This window comes from Atta colombica, unplaced genomic scaffold (genome assembly GCF_001594045.1).
Source record: "Atta colombica isolate Treedump-2 unplaced genomic scaffold, Acol1.0 scaffold187, whole genome shotgun sequence".
NCBI classification, from domain to species: Eukaryota; Metazoa; Arthropoda; class Insecta; order Hymenoptera; family Formicidae; genus Atta; species Atta colombica.
In genome coordinates this window covers 408355-422918 of record NW_017259279.1, presented here as the reverse complement: position 1 = coordinate 422918, position 14564 = coordinate 408355, and the positions used below count along the sequence as shown (strand labels likewise).

The window sequence follows — 14564 nt, the reverse complement described above, 5'->3', positions numbered from 1 at the left end:
TGTAAAATTAGTTGTCAATATATTGGAAGAAATTCAACTTTAAATATAACATTGATATTTTTTTATTATATAAAATTAATTTTACTTTCTAAAATGTATTATATATAACTATAGATATATATATTAAATTAATATACTAATATATATATTTCTCAGAATTTTGCATGTTTAAAAATTTTTTATTTAATAAAAGTATTTATTTCTTTTCAATATCTGAAATATGTATTTTAAATACAGATAATAATTTGTTCAATGTTGTTTCAACGTTGCAGCAACATTAATAACATTAGTTTAGAATAAAAAATTACTTAGAACCGAACTAGATGTTTCTTATAGATAAATTTTTGAATGCTGAAACCGCCGCAAGCCGAAAATTTCCAGCACGTCAAATTTTTGTCAATTTTTGTTTGGTCAATCAATTGTGATCAAACTACATCTCATTGGACTTTTCAAAGTCTCATTTTTGCAGGCCTGTGTAATTGTTAGGAAAAGCAGGGCCGCTGCTGGTACATAAAGTACCTTTATGCAAAGGAGCTTTTTCCGTCTCTCGTATTTTTATTTACTAATCTTTTAAATAAGATATGATTTTAAATAATTTTATTAAATTATTTGTCTTTAGATAAGGCGCAATTTGATCACGTTATTTTTTTTTTAGAACGGAAAATGTGAAAAGTGAAAATTTTTACTATTGAGATTAATAGAGAAACATTTCACATTTCTGCTCTAGAAAAATAATCGATATCCTGATGCACATGTTATTAGAAATGGAGAATTGATTTTTAATTCTTCTTTTACAATCTAAATTTTTTGATACAAATAGTTTTATTCTCAAATTTTTCTGAAATAAAGAGGAAAGCGAAGTTCGATTCCTTCTCTTAAAATATCCTGTTAGTATTTAATTAAGGATTTTATTGGGTAAAAGATGTTGAAAAGTAACTCTGAAATTTTTCACATTTTTTGAAAGTCTGAAACAGTAAAAAAATGAGCTGAATAAAAAATTCAAATTGCGGATGAAAAGAGAAAAAGTATTGTAAACGGAGGATTAAAACTTAATTTGGCGCCTCCTTCATTAATGCGCTTTTATGCAGTTCATAACTTGCACATCTGCTTGCGGCGGCCCTGAAAAGAAGAGACGAAATTTAGAACTCAAAACAAGAAAAATGATTTAAAAAATATCTTTGTGGGAATTTTTTTAGGTGTTGTTGCCACTACATAAAGTGAAATGTTTATCGCTCTATCATGCGCAATTAGCTTACTGTGTGGTACAATTTTTGGAAAAAGACGCGACTTTAACAGAACCAGTTGTACGAGGCCTCCTTAAGTTCTGGCCTAAAACGTGCAGCCAGAAGGAGGTGATGTTCCTTGGTGAAATTGAAGAAATATTGGACGTTATAGAACCTAATCAATTTGTTAAAATACAAGAACCTTTATTCAGGCAAGTCGCACGTTGCGTGTCTTCACCACATTTCCAGGTAATTTATACAACATTTTACACTAATTTTGACGGATTCATCGTGAAGTTGTGAAATAATGAATTACATATTTTGTATTATAGGTTGCAGAGAGAGCATTATACTTTTGGAATAACGAATATATAATGTCTCTAATTGAAGAAAACAACCAAGTAATAATGAAGATTATGTTTCCAGCATTGTACAAAATTAGCAAGGAACATTGGAATCAGACGATTATAGCTCTTGTTTACAATGTTTTAAAAACGTTTATGGAGATGAACAGCAAGCTCTTCGATGAACTTACTGCCAACTATAAGTTGGACAGGCAAAAGTAAGACCAAATTTTTTAAATTTTTTATATTTTATCAAATTCAAGCGAAACTTTCTTTAATCTATTTTAATTTTTAATTAAATTTTAATATTTTAATGCTATATTAAAAGTTTAATACAATTTATTTAAAGTTATATGAAGAATAAAAATTTAATCACATTATTTCTTTATATATCTGAATTACAGAGAGAAAAGGAAAGAAAGAGAAAGGGATGAGATGTGGAAGAAACTGGCTGAATTAGAACGACGCAATACTCTCGACCGTAATGCTCTCGCAGTTTCCTCCAATAATCCAGTTCCTGCCACTAACACATCTATGATGCGAACTCGTCCTTGAAGTAAGAATATTATTTCATCTATTTTTAAAGATTTAAAATACATTCTTGAAGACTTAAAGTCTTCAGCCATATTATGCACTGTCCATACATAATTTTTTAAGTATGAATAGTTCTTTCTGATATATTTTTGTCTGTTGAACACGAATTTATTGGACAAAATTATCTATCATAATTTTGAAAAAAATGACGTTACAGAGATAAAAAAAATAATTTTGAGAGTTTTTATAATAGATATATTATATATAGCTTCGCAAGCAAAAAGTTTTTTTTTTAATATTATTAATGCCATGCAAAAGTAATAATTTTTAGCTTTAAGATGTATCTCTGTTTCAATATCATTTTTTGTTTTTTAGATATATCTATTTGAAAATAGCTCTTTCCCATATAATAATACATAAAAAAGACATTTTGATCTATTTTAATATTGCATTATGTAGAAAATATATGTTTTTGTATTTACGTAATAATCGGACAAAAATTAAATAAAAAATATAAAATTAACAAAATACAATATGGCAGGTAAATTACAATCTTTAATGTTTTAAGATTACAAATTATACTTACTAAATTATATTTCGTTAATGTTACTTTTCGATTTAATATGCTCAATTATATTATGTCAATATGAAAGCATTTCCTTTTCATGTATGCAGTATTAAAAGAATTCTAAATTGAGGACCAAACTGCGATGAGATCACTTTTATTGATTTACACATGATTATGAGTATGTATCATCGATATATTACTACACCAATATTGCATGCGCACAAATTTTCGAAGACATAATCTTATTTCGAAGACTTAATCTTACATATTAAACATGTAAATCTTAATTTAAGAACTCAACATTGTTTATTCATGCAATCCACAATTCAAATTGTTTTCACAATTTGTATAAATTGCTTTAGAATTTTCACACGAAGCAAGTATTAGCACAAATTGACGCCATTTTGGACTAGGAACTAGTGAAAGAGAAAAATTTCTTTGATTTTTTTTTTGTTTTCGACTAATTTAAATTGCATCTATACTCTTAAGAGAGAACTTATTGGTTTAGAACGCTGAAAAGTAACTGTTTTTTGCGAATTTTTTATGAAGCCGATTTTTCCAAAATTTTAGAGATGATTTGTTATGTATTTGAAGAATACAAAATAATTTTTTAATAAAATTTTTTAATAAAAAAATAATGTAACTTAGTTATTTATTAATCATTATTATGCTTTGCCACCGGAGTTGTAAATTGATGTGTGTGGTGTGTTGTAATCCAGAATCTGTATTTTTATAATTCTTACCTGAAACAAAAAACAAAATTTTTTTTTAATTAGATAATATTTATCCTTTAAGAATTAAAAAAATAGCAAAAAGATAATAAAGATATCAAATTGTAAGAATTGTGGAACTTTAAAAAAAGTAACGATTTTAACCAAAAAATTTCAATTTATTTGCAAAAATAATTGTTTATGCTAATTTTTTAATAAACATTTTTACCTAGGATAGTTGATAATTATGTAACTAAAAAACTTTACGAAATCGATTGAAAAGTTTTTGAGTATCTTGCACATTTGAAAAAGTAGTTTTGAAAAAAACGCGTTTAAAGTTTTTCAGAATTTAAGTATTTTGAAGTAAAGCGCCAGATGGTGGAATTAAAGATTTGAATTTCGAGTTTTGCTCGCCTAAACATCTAGTTAAAAGATCTTTCTAAAACAAACATCTGCCAAGGTTAATAATATCTTGCTAGGGACCGCAAAAACGAAACACAATTAACACTTTTGCCATATATTTGCGCAACGCATACCTGTTTCCCAAGCTGTAACTACAAAAATATTTCGAATTTCACTGTAAAACTTTACGAATATATTTTCTGAAAGTACTATTAATTAAAGCCGAAAAAATTGAAAATTTTGACCCTTTAAATCAGGTTCCTTTCCCTTAATTATGGAAAAATTTCCTTAATTATAGAAAAGAATTTTTAAATCTGATAAAGATGATTTAAAAAATAGCGTTTTGAAAAATAATTGTATTTGATCAGTAAAACAGATCAATTTTAGAATCCCTGAAGATCGAATTCCGCTGTTTTACTAATTTAATATAGGACTTACATGCATACGATTTGCGTGTCATCAACACTCCATATTATTACACAGAGTTGGGAAAATTACTTTATAGTTATAGAACCCTTATAAAAAATTTTCACCGTTTGGACGTTTTTAGCTAGTTTTTATCCATTCTTGTCCATTTCACAATATATATAAGGTCCGATTTTTCATTAACTGATTAACTTATGATTAGATTTTATCCAAGCGCCATGTATTATAATCTATATAAAATTAATAATCCACTAAAAGGAATGCAAAAGACTTAATGATTATTTGGTGACACGCATATATAGAGGGATAAAGAACAAAGTACAGCAAATACTCTCTGTGAACCTGGCATCCGATTTTAAGAAAAAAAAATTTTTGTGCTTTAAATTAAACTCGGTTTGTACCCATTTGTACCATCTTTCTTTTTATTTGTACCTCAAGGGATTCAAAACTACAAAAAAAAATGCCAATATCCCATTTTGAAATATTTGAAGTCTGTAACTGGTACTGTTTCGAAATCGTTTGTATCATCGGTTTTGCGTTTGTATTCTAAGGGGGTGATTGTATCGAATTTTAAAAATAGGGGTGAGAGCCAAAACTTTGCCATTTTTTAAGATATTTGAAATCTGTAAATGGATGCTGTAAACGGAATCATTTGGTACAATACGAAACTATTTTAAAAATTCGATACAATCGATGGTGGTACAAACGGGTACAAACGAAAAGTTTCATATCCCGAAACAGCACCTGTTTACAGATTTCAAATATCTTAAAAAATGGCAAAGTTTTGGCTCTCACCCCTATTTTTAAAATTCGATACAATCACCCCCTTAGAATACAAACGCAAAACCGATGATACAAACGATTTCGAAACAGTACCAGTTACAGACTTCAAATATTTCAAAATGGGATATTGGCATTTTTTTTTGTAGTTTTGAATCCCTTGAGGTACAAATAAAAAGAAAGATGGTACAAATGGGTACAAACCGAGTTTAATTTAAAGCACAAAAATTTTTTTTCAAAGTGGAGTGCTGGCATTTTTTTCAACTCTTTATAGTTTTGAATTTCTTGAGGTATAAACGAAAAAGAAAATGTACAAACCGAATTTACTTTAATACGTATTAAAAAAGTTTTTTCTCTTAAAGTCGGTGCTAAGTTCAGAGGTGCAAAATATAATGCTTAGCTTAATTCTTTAACTTGATATCTTGTTTGTTTCCCACTTGTTTGGAATATATGGCATTTTTAGCGGGCGGAATTCATGCCATAAGCACACAGAATTCACATTTTGAATTCAGTACATTAAATTCAAGAAATGCATTATATAAAACATGTACATACCTCACATCATCACATTTGTAATATATGCAAAGATTAGAATTATTATTTATTATTTTCTATATGTATTCATCATTCTTATTCCTTAATCAAACTTTGTCCTTAATCAAACACATTAAGTTTTGTTATTTTACATCTTATTTCTAACCGTTATTTGTGAATTTTTTTATGAGCCGTATGTCTTAAGACCCCTGATACTGCAAAAATGCAAGAATTTTAAAAAGTTTCGGCAATTATGCATTTTAAGGCACCGCGCCGATGATTTTGATCTTGACATATAATATATTGTCAAGATCATAACTCTGAGTGACTTTCTTTGAGTAGGTTTTAGATGGCGGTCGCTGTTAATTAAAAAGTTATTAACAAAAAAATTTGAAAAATGATGTCTCTTTTTTACTATATGAAATAGAAATTTAATGCTTTAAAGTATATTTTACGATTTTCCACGCGAAGCCACTTTCAGCCCCATCTTCCTCCTGCTTCAGAGACGCACGGGGGAGGGGAGATGGTCTCCCGCCCCCCCCTCCCCCTCGCCAAGGGAACGTGAAAAGTTGTGCGCCATTTTCCAAACTTTTTTTTATAACTTTTTAAACAACGAACCATCACCTAAAACTTTCTGGAGGTCATTCAGGGTTATGACCTTGACAACATATGTCAAAGTCAAAGTCGACGCAATGTTCCTTAAAGTGCATAATTACCAAAGTTTCTTTTTTAAATAGAAAAACTAAATATTTTGTATTTCTAACTTTTTTTTAAATAACTATTTCAAACTTTTCTATAGCACGTAGTAGATAATGTAATGATTTTTGGTATAATATATTTATCTTAAACGTAATAAACAATACTTAATTTATTAAGTTTTTGATAAGTGTGATATATGTACATGAAGTTAATATTATCGCTTATTACTGTGTATATATACATATACATATATACCGTATTTTATACATAGATGTGTATGCATGTATGTATTTAATAGTTATATATATAGATGTATATAGATTTCACATATAACATATTAAACATAATTTGTATATAATAATTAAAGTCTTATGTAAGATATGATAAGAAAGCGCAACAAAGCAAATCAATGTAGAGTTGTGTGGCTCATAAAGGAACTTCGCGAAGTGTGTAAAATTCTGATTTTAATGAAACTTTGTATACATATAGGTTGCATAAATGGATGAATTTAGAAAACATCAGTTGCAGCAGAAAAATGGTTTTAAAGAGTGAAATCATCCCTTATAGATAACATGTTTTTTTATTATAGCTCAAAAGCTATGAGATATTTTATAGAAAAGTCATCAAATTATCTTCTATTTACCCAATAATATCTTTCAAAATAATTATTTTTAAAAGTTTAAATAAATTTTTTTGAACACATTTTTTAAGATATCATCATCAGATGTTGAACATAAAACTTTTGTATGAAACATTTTTTGATATCTCAAGTTTTTTTTTAGATATAATGTTTAAAATATTTGTAAAAAATAATTATTTTTTCAAAACATTATTTCTTTGTATATCTTATATAAGAAATATTTATTGTATTATAATACTATAAATTATATTTAATAATATATATATTTATTATGATATATTCAAAACTAACTAATTAACATGACATTCTTACTATTAACATAATTCTATATAAAGAAATGTTTATAATTATATTCTTCAAAGAAATTTTTGTATTATGAAAAATATGTGTAAAAAGAGATATAACAAAAGTATAAGCAGTGACTATACTTTTAAAAAAATTTTTCATTTTAATTTTTATTGTCAGTTCCAATTTTCCGATTTATATGGTTCTATATCAAATAAAATGCAAATTCATCACTATGCGCATTATTATCCCAATTAGCATCATATTTCAATCAATCCTGTAAAGCAGGACTCGGCACGATTTGCACTTCTTAGCCGATTTTCGACTCGGCTTCGCCTTCTGCTATTTTCCTCATTCATGGTGGAAGGGATAACATGGTGTGTGCAGTATCTCTAAATTTCTGCCCTCTCTATGGATTGTTCATAAGCTACCAATTGTGAAATACTAAACATGAGACGGTATTCATAGTCCATTTTTATTTTAAAACTGTCTTAAATATTATAATATCTTAAGATATTAATACAATCCTCGAATTGACTTATGTCATCTTAAGACTGTATTTAAGACAGTCTTAAATGCAAAAATCGACTATAAATATCGACTTGTTTGGCGTCATGAATATTGGTATTGAATCTTTTCTTGTGCGTAAAAATGAATTTTTAGTGCAAAAATGAAAATAAGAAGAATAATTTCCAATGGCTTTGATTTTAACAAATGTTATTCAGGGCATGATCCTGAACAATATTCAAGAGGTTTTAACCATCGCGTCGGTCGGATGGTACCTTGCGTAATGCTAATGTTGGCGGTACTGTAACTTTCAAACCTTATAAATCAAAGAATAACTTGTATACTTAATGAAAAATAACATTATTACAGTGTTTTGAAAGCTTTTGACACCAGCTATTAGATTCTGAAATAAAAAATAGAGTATTTTGTTTACAAAAATTGATTTGACCTTGACCTAACCTTGTGCCATCTAAGGTCAAACTGATAAGATCAGTAATATAGACTATTTTAAACTATATAATTTTTGTATAGAACATTTTTCTCAAAAATTCTTATTTTTTAATATTTAAGAAGTCGAGACAATATTCTGTACAATACTTTTGACCAAGATGTTTTTAATGGATATCTCGTAGATAAATCATATATTATCCTCTATTATAAATTTTGACAGTTATGATCTTTTCATGCTTATTTATAATATGTTACATAATACGTACATATATGTATAATTGTATGTTTTACAATATTTTAACATTGGTCTGTTTCTGTGCAGTGATTCTGGCATGGTGACATCAAAATTAAAGGATTTTTTAATTTTGAAAAACGACGCTGGATTCGGTATTACCGACGAATTGATCGAGATGTAAATGATACTAATTGGAACGGCGAGACTGAAGATACTTTTGATTTGCGCATTTTATTTTTTTTTTATACAGAACCATATAAATCGGAAAATTAGAATTGACAATAAAAATTAAAATGAAATCTCTTTTTAACAATGTACTTACATACTTTTGTTATATCCTTTTTATACATATTTCATATTTCATAATATAAAAACATCCATTTCTTTGAAGAATATTATAATTATGAACATTTCTTTATATAGAATCATGTCAATATTATTACAATTTTAATATATAATTGTGAGATTAAGTTTTGAAGAAATAATTTCTTATAAATATTTTAAATATATCTATGAAAAACTACTTAAGCTCTCAAAAAATGTTTTGTACAAAAGTTTTATGATAAAATTATTTATATTCAACCAAATTAATAACTTAAAAAAAAATTATTTAAAAACTTTTGAAAATAATTATTTTTTAAAGATATTATTGATGTGGGTGAATATAGATAATTTTATGAAACTTTTGTATAAAACATTTGTTGATATCTTGAATAGTTGTTAAACTATAACGAAAAAAGATAAAATCCGCGTTATGTAACGTGTCAGCTATAAGGAGTGATTTCACCTTTTAAAATCGTTTTTCCGCTGCAACTTATATTTTTTTTTAACTCCATCTTTTTATGTAATCTATATGTATATGTATATGTGCAAAGTTTCATTAAAATTAGAACTTAACACAAACGAGGTTCCCTTGACAATGGCAGAGTGGCAGCCTCGCAAGGACTTGGAGATAAGGCCTTAGTTCGAATCCCGGCAGGAGCGAGCTGATTTTTTCGTGCTATCGGTTACGCTTTACTCGAATTTCACATTTCAAAACGTGCAATGTAAGTGCGTCTTAAACGAGTATTTTACAATCATAGCTAAAGATATGTTTTTACATCTCAAATATACAGCACGTATTTACCACTTAAAAATACTCATAATATAGACATTATTGCCACTGAAAAAAAAAGTTGACAACTATTTTTTTTTGCATCATTGACAATTGTAGTATCTGTAACTATTTTATAGAGTAGTAGCTATTCTAATCTATAGTACTCAATACTGTAAAAATATAGTTACGACAACAATATTTGTATATTATTAATTGATAGTGAAATAGTATCTCAACTACATTAAATAGTCTTAGATCTCTTTTATAAAACATAAAAATTATATTTTTCTAGTTAGACAGACACTTTTTTTAAATAAAGCCATTAAATAGTAATTAATTAACTGTAATCACTGTAAGGTAATTTAAAAAAATACATTCAAAATCTTTTTATTAAGGCTACGGTTCATTTGATACTACGAATGTTTCGAAGCATTTTTTGATTATTCAGTTAGTAAAATTCTTTTTTTCCGATTGATCAATCAAAAGTTTCCAAAGCATTTGTAGCGTCAAGTGGATCGCACCTTATGTTGCTCAGTCACGAGCAGTACGCGGCATTGTTACCAGAGGGACGTAGCGGAGTTCAATTTCTCTTAAGAAAACTATTCGGCATACAATAAAAGGCGCAGCATTGGATTTGAATTTCGAAGACAAAAAAGTAAATGAGAGATGCGCCCCGACAGTACGGTTTTTAGTTTTGCAAAAATTTAGTCTTAAATTTAATCTTAAAATTCCTAGAAGTCTTATCTATATAAAAATCCTAGAAGTTATATATATAAAAATTTGTAACTATGTATTATAGAGAGAGATCCGATAATGCACATCGCTAATTGGCCAATTTAAAATAAAATATTCTCATTGATAAAGCAGTGAAAAATTACTGGATATCGGTCGATGTGTGCTAACGGGACCCTCACGTATTATAAATGTAACTATGTATTGTAAAAACCTATGAATAATAATAACTGACTAATATTTTCGCATAAACAACCAGCGTTGACTTAATGCTCCTTTTTATTCCTAGATTGATTTAATCACAAAGCTTTTTTGTTAAATATATCGTATATTATAAAGTTTTAATTAGAGAACAATGAACAAATTAAATGAATTAAAAAAATATAGTAATATTAATCATTTGTAGTTGGTTAATATTACTACATGATTAATATTATTATATTTTCTTAGTGTATAACTTATTTATTGTTCTTATTAGAACTCTAATATACAGGGTATTCCACAATTTTTGGCAAAGCGCTTTTGTGTAGATAGAGCGGAGTAAACTGAGTCAAAAAGTCCTCTACAATTTTGCAATGGTTAATGAGATATTAATTTATGAAAATAGCCGAATTCGCTCGGCTTACCGTCAAATGCAAGCGGGCGACGAGATAAGACTGTCCAATGAGGTATGCGTTTACTGTTGCTAGGCATGTTAATGTCGCTTGTAAACAATGTGCATAGAACGTATATCTCTCCGGGCGGTCTTATTTCACGTTTGCACTTGTCTGTAGACCGGGCGAATTCGGTTATTTTCATAAATATCTCGTTAACCATTGCGAAAATTGCAAAATGATAGAGGACTTTTCGACTTAATTTAATCCGTTCTATCTACACAAGAGCGCTTTGCCAAAAATGTGGGACACTCTGTATAATTGAAGCGCTATTTATCTACATAGTTACTGATACTATTTTTTTCTCTGAATGCACTCGGATATATTCGGATATACTCCGATGTGCTATCCGTTTTAATCATTTTTTACGGAAAAGTTTCTGTTTGCGACCTAAAAACAGAGTCATTCTCATGTGAAGTCATTCTCGAGTGGAATGCACATTTTCATCATTAAACTGTATGCGCGAACTAAAAACGGTGAAAAATTTTTATAAAAAAGTAACTAGTTTCAATTATAGTTTTTTTGTTTTAAAAAGTAATTCGATATCATTACACGTTATTGACTAAAAAATAACGAGTAACAGTTACAACTTTCTTACTACTTTCCAACTAGAAAACATTACGTTACATTGTGTTAGATTATGTAAAGTACTTGTTGGAATCAATGAATTGTATCTATACTGAAATGATCACTTCCATTTACCGCTTTTAGGAGAATAACGAACTTGCGACAGGATTTTGAGGGTATTGGTGTCTCGCTGCATCTATACGTATGCGCACATCTCCAAGAATACAGACAGGTCTAAAAGTTTTTATGTCAGTTGACCAGAGTATACGACCAGAGTATAGGACATACGCGCTTCTACAGTTAAAACAGTACAGTTAAAAGTTTCGAATTTGACTGTACGAGAAGGATACCGATACCCAAAATTTGTGCTCTCTCTTGGCTCGCGCCAAACTCAGTGATTATTCCAATATAGATATAATTCAGTGGTTGGAACACAATTTGATTTTCTAGTGTAACAGATAGCATTACATCTTTTATTCTTATTTTTATGAGTACTTAATATTTTTATATAATAGACTTATGATTTTAATTTAGAATTAAATTATAAATCTTTTGAGATTGATAATTTTTTTATGATTTTATTACAAAATAAGCTTGGCTACCAAATAATTATTGAAAAGTTGGTAACACCGATATATTTTACATGCTCGTATTTAGCTTTTTACAGTACTTTTCAGTAACGGAATATAGTCATACATTGTGTGATACAGTGTTATACAATGTCGACTTGTAGCTGAAACGCTATTTACCTTTCCAGTTTTATCGCTTAAGTGTAGGGCAGTTACTTTACAAAACTTGTTATTAAGATTTCCGGTACATATGCACGGTGAATTGTGATGAATTTGGTCAACGGTTAGTAATAATTTAATTAAGAAGAGTTAAAATGCATCAAAGAATTTATCAAGTTTGCGAATGTTAATTTTAGCAAATTTCTATATTTAATGTTTATTTGATTTATCTATGGTATAATATGTATTTACAATTTTATCTTATTAACAATAATTTAATTTTATTAAGCAATTAAATAATTTTATATAGCTGAATACGCAAGAAAAGATAACGATTAATCTCTTAACGGAGAATATAATAAATACCAGTAAAAGTATAATCATTAATTATAAAAATTATGTTATTTTTAATTGCATAATGAAATATAATATTTCTATTGTAAATTTGTTTATTTATAGTATATAAAACATATTATAACGTGATATAACCATGTGATACAAGAATGATCAATACGTTATTAAATTAATTAATTATTGTCGTACACGATACACTTATCTTGCAATAAATAATAAAATAATAAAGTATTTACTAAATATCTTTCATAATACAAAACACAATGATCATGATTATTTAAAAGAGTGTATTTTTGTCACCTTGTTTATCTCATAATAAGATAGATCTATGATCACTCAGTCAGGGCGGATATGTGTTTATTTCGGTCCGGATATTGTTGAATATTTTTAGAAATGTGATATTTTAAATGTACATTGTATGTGGCTCAATGAATCAAGTTGGGATAATGATAAATTTTCAGGATCACGTAAACTACAAATTACCAAAGTTTTAGCCATCCGAGACCCATTTTTTATAAGGAACGTGTGGAGTCCTTTACTGTAGTAATTCAATTTAGTTAATGTAAAACATGTTATATAACAATGTTATGTAATAATTTGATCGAAATCCATTTTCCATAAGATTTGTGCGAGATTCTTTAAGGCTATTCTTTTAAAAACTTTAATTAGACATCATTGTTTATACTTTCTTTATTAAAATCTTTCTTTTTTAAAATTAAATATATTGATAATTAAATAATGTATTAAAATCTTTATTCCAGCAAAGTTTATTTATGACATTTATGACATATATCTACATGAATAATAATTTGTTAATTTAAAAGATGTAAAATATTCGTACGAGCGTGCGCGCGCGCGCGCGCGCGCGCGTGAAAAATGTTAATAAATCTGTTCGACTTGCTTTTTGCACTCTTTTTCTCTCTTTTCAGCGCCAAATATATATATATCTCATTTTAAGTGTAAAAAGTGTAAAAAAGTGTAAGCAAATCGAACAGATCAAATTTAAAAAATATTTTTTTAATGTTACTTGTATGTAAATATTAAATAATCCTTTTTTTTCTAGGTGGAAGTATGGTATCACGCTGCCCGATTGTTAGTTCTTACAATTAGTTTACTTCGATTGTTCATATACACCGCGCGAAAAATTCTTGTTAATGAAACTAAGTATCTCACGAAAACATTCTTGACGTAATCCATTTTATTAATGTAATTCATTTTATTAATTGTGAATGAAATATGTAGTAGAATGATGGAAGCAGAGAAAAGAAATGAAAAAAAGAAAAAGAGTTTATCACGCGACCTTATTCTTCTTTAACAAAAATAATAACAAAATAAAATGTGGTGATTAATAAATTCCAAATGATTTTATGTATACATCAGATATATTCATACTTTGATTTGTGTTTTATTTAAATGGCAAAAGAGATTTCCACTATATGATGTACTCGGTATCAACACACAAATAATACGAAAATGTCCCTTTTTGAGATTTCGTTACTGCTCTCGAGGGGACAATCACGGTGTAAATTTCGAAATGAACGAAGTACATGTTGTTGTGATCCTTATGTTCATGTCTGAAGGACGCAACACTTTGCACTCTCCCAGGCGACTAGTGTGTTGCCTTCTGACTGACCCTTGCTGCTTCTGATAGAGCCAGCGAGTGTTTGAATATATGTACCATATTCGTATTAATAATAATAATGATAATTGTGACAGGTACGTAATAAAAATTAGATAAAAATGAAAACAAATATTTATATGTACATACACATACACACACAAACACACACACACACATACACAAACACACACACACACACACACACACACACACACACACACACATATATATATATATATATATGTATATACACACGCATTACGCATCACACGCGCGCGCGCGTGCGTATGTGTGTGTTTGTGCAGCTGTATATGTAGATGTCCGATAAGTTTTAACAAAATGCTATTGAGTAGGTAGAACGGACTGAGTCCTCTACACAATTTTACAATTTTTGCAATTTTTTTAAATTGAGCAGAATGTCTAAAATCGTCATACAATAAATTTAAGATATCTAGAATTCTTTCAGAAACATTTTT

The 14564-nt window shown here is 28.2% G+C and overlaps 1 protein-coding gene across 2 annotated transcripts in view; it reads left to right on the top strand.

The window, feature by feature from the left end:
* LOC108686604 (serine/threonine-protein phosphatase 2A 56 kDa regulatory subunit epsilon isoform) overlaps positions 1-14213 on the top strand; it is a 35588-nt gene extending 21375 nt beyond the window's left edge. The window contains exons 6-9 of one of the 2 annotated variants that reach the window (XM_018192001.1): positions 1197-1472; positions 1556-1785; positions 1972-2123; positions 13531-14213. In XM_018192001.1, the coding sequence (XP_018047490.1) occupies positions 1197-1472; positions 1556-1785; positions 1972-2122 (657 nt within the window). In that variant the 3' untranslated portion in view covers position 2123; positions 13531-14213. Of the gene's footprint in view, positions 1-1196; positions 1473-1555; positions 1786-1971; positions 2124-8424; positions 8635-13530 lie in introns of those variants that run through there. The other variant, XM_018192002.1, reaches the window with a different exon arrangement.
* Positions 14214-14564: the final 351 nt, after the last annotated feature.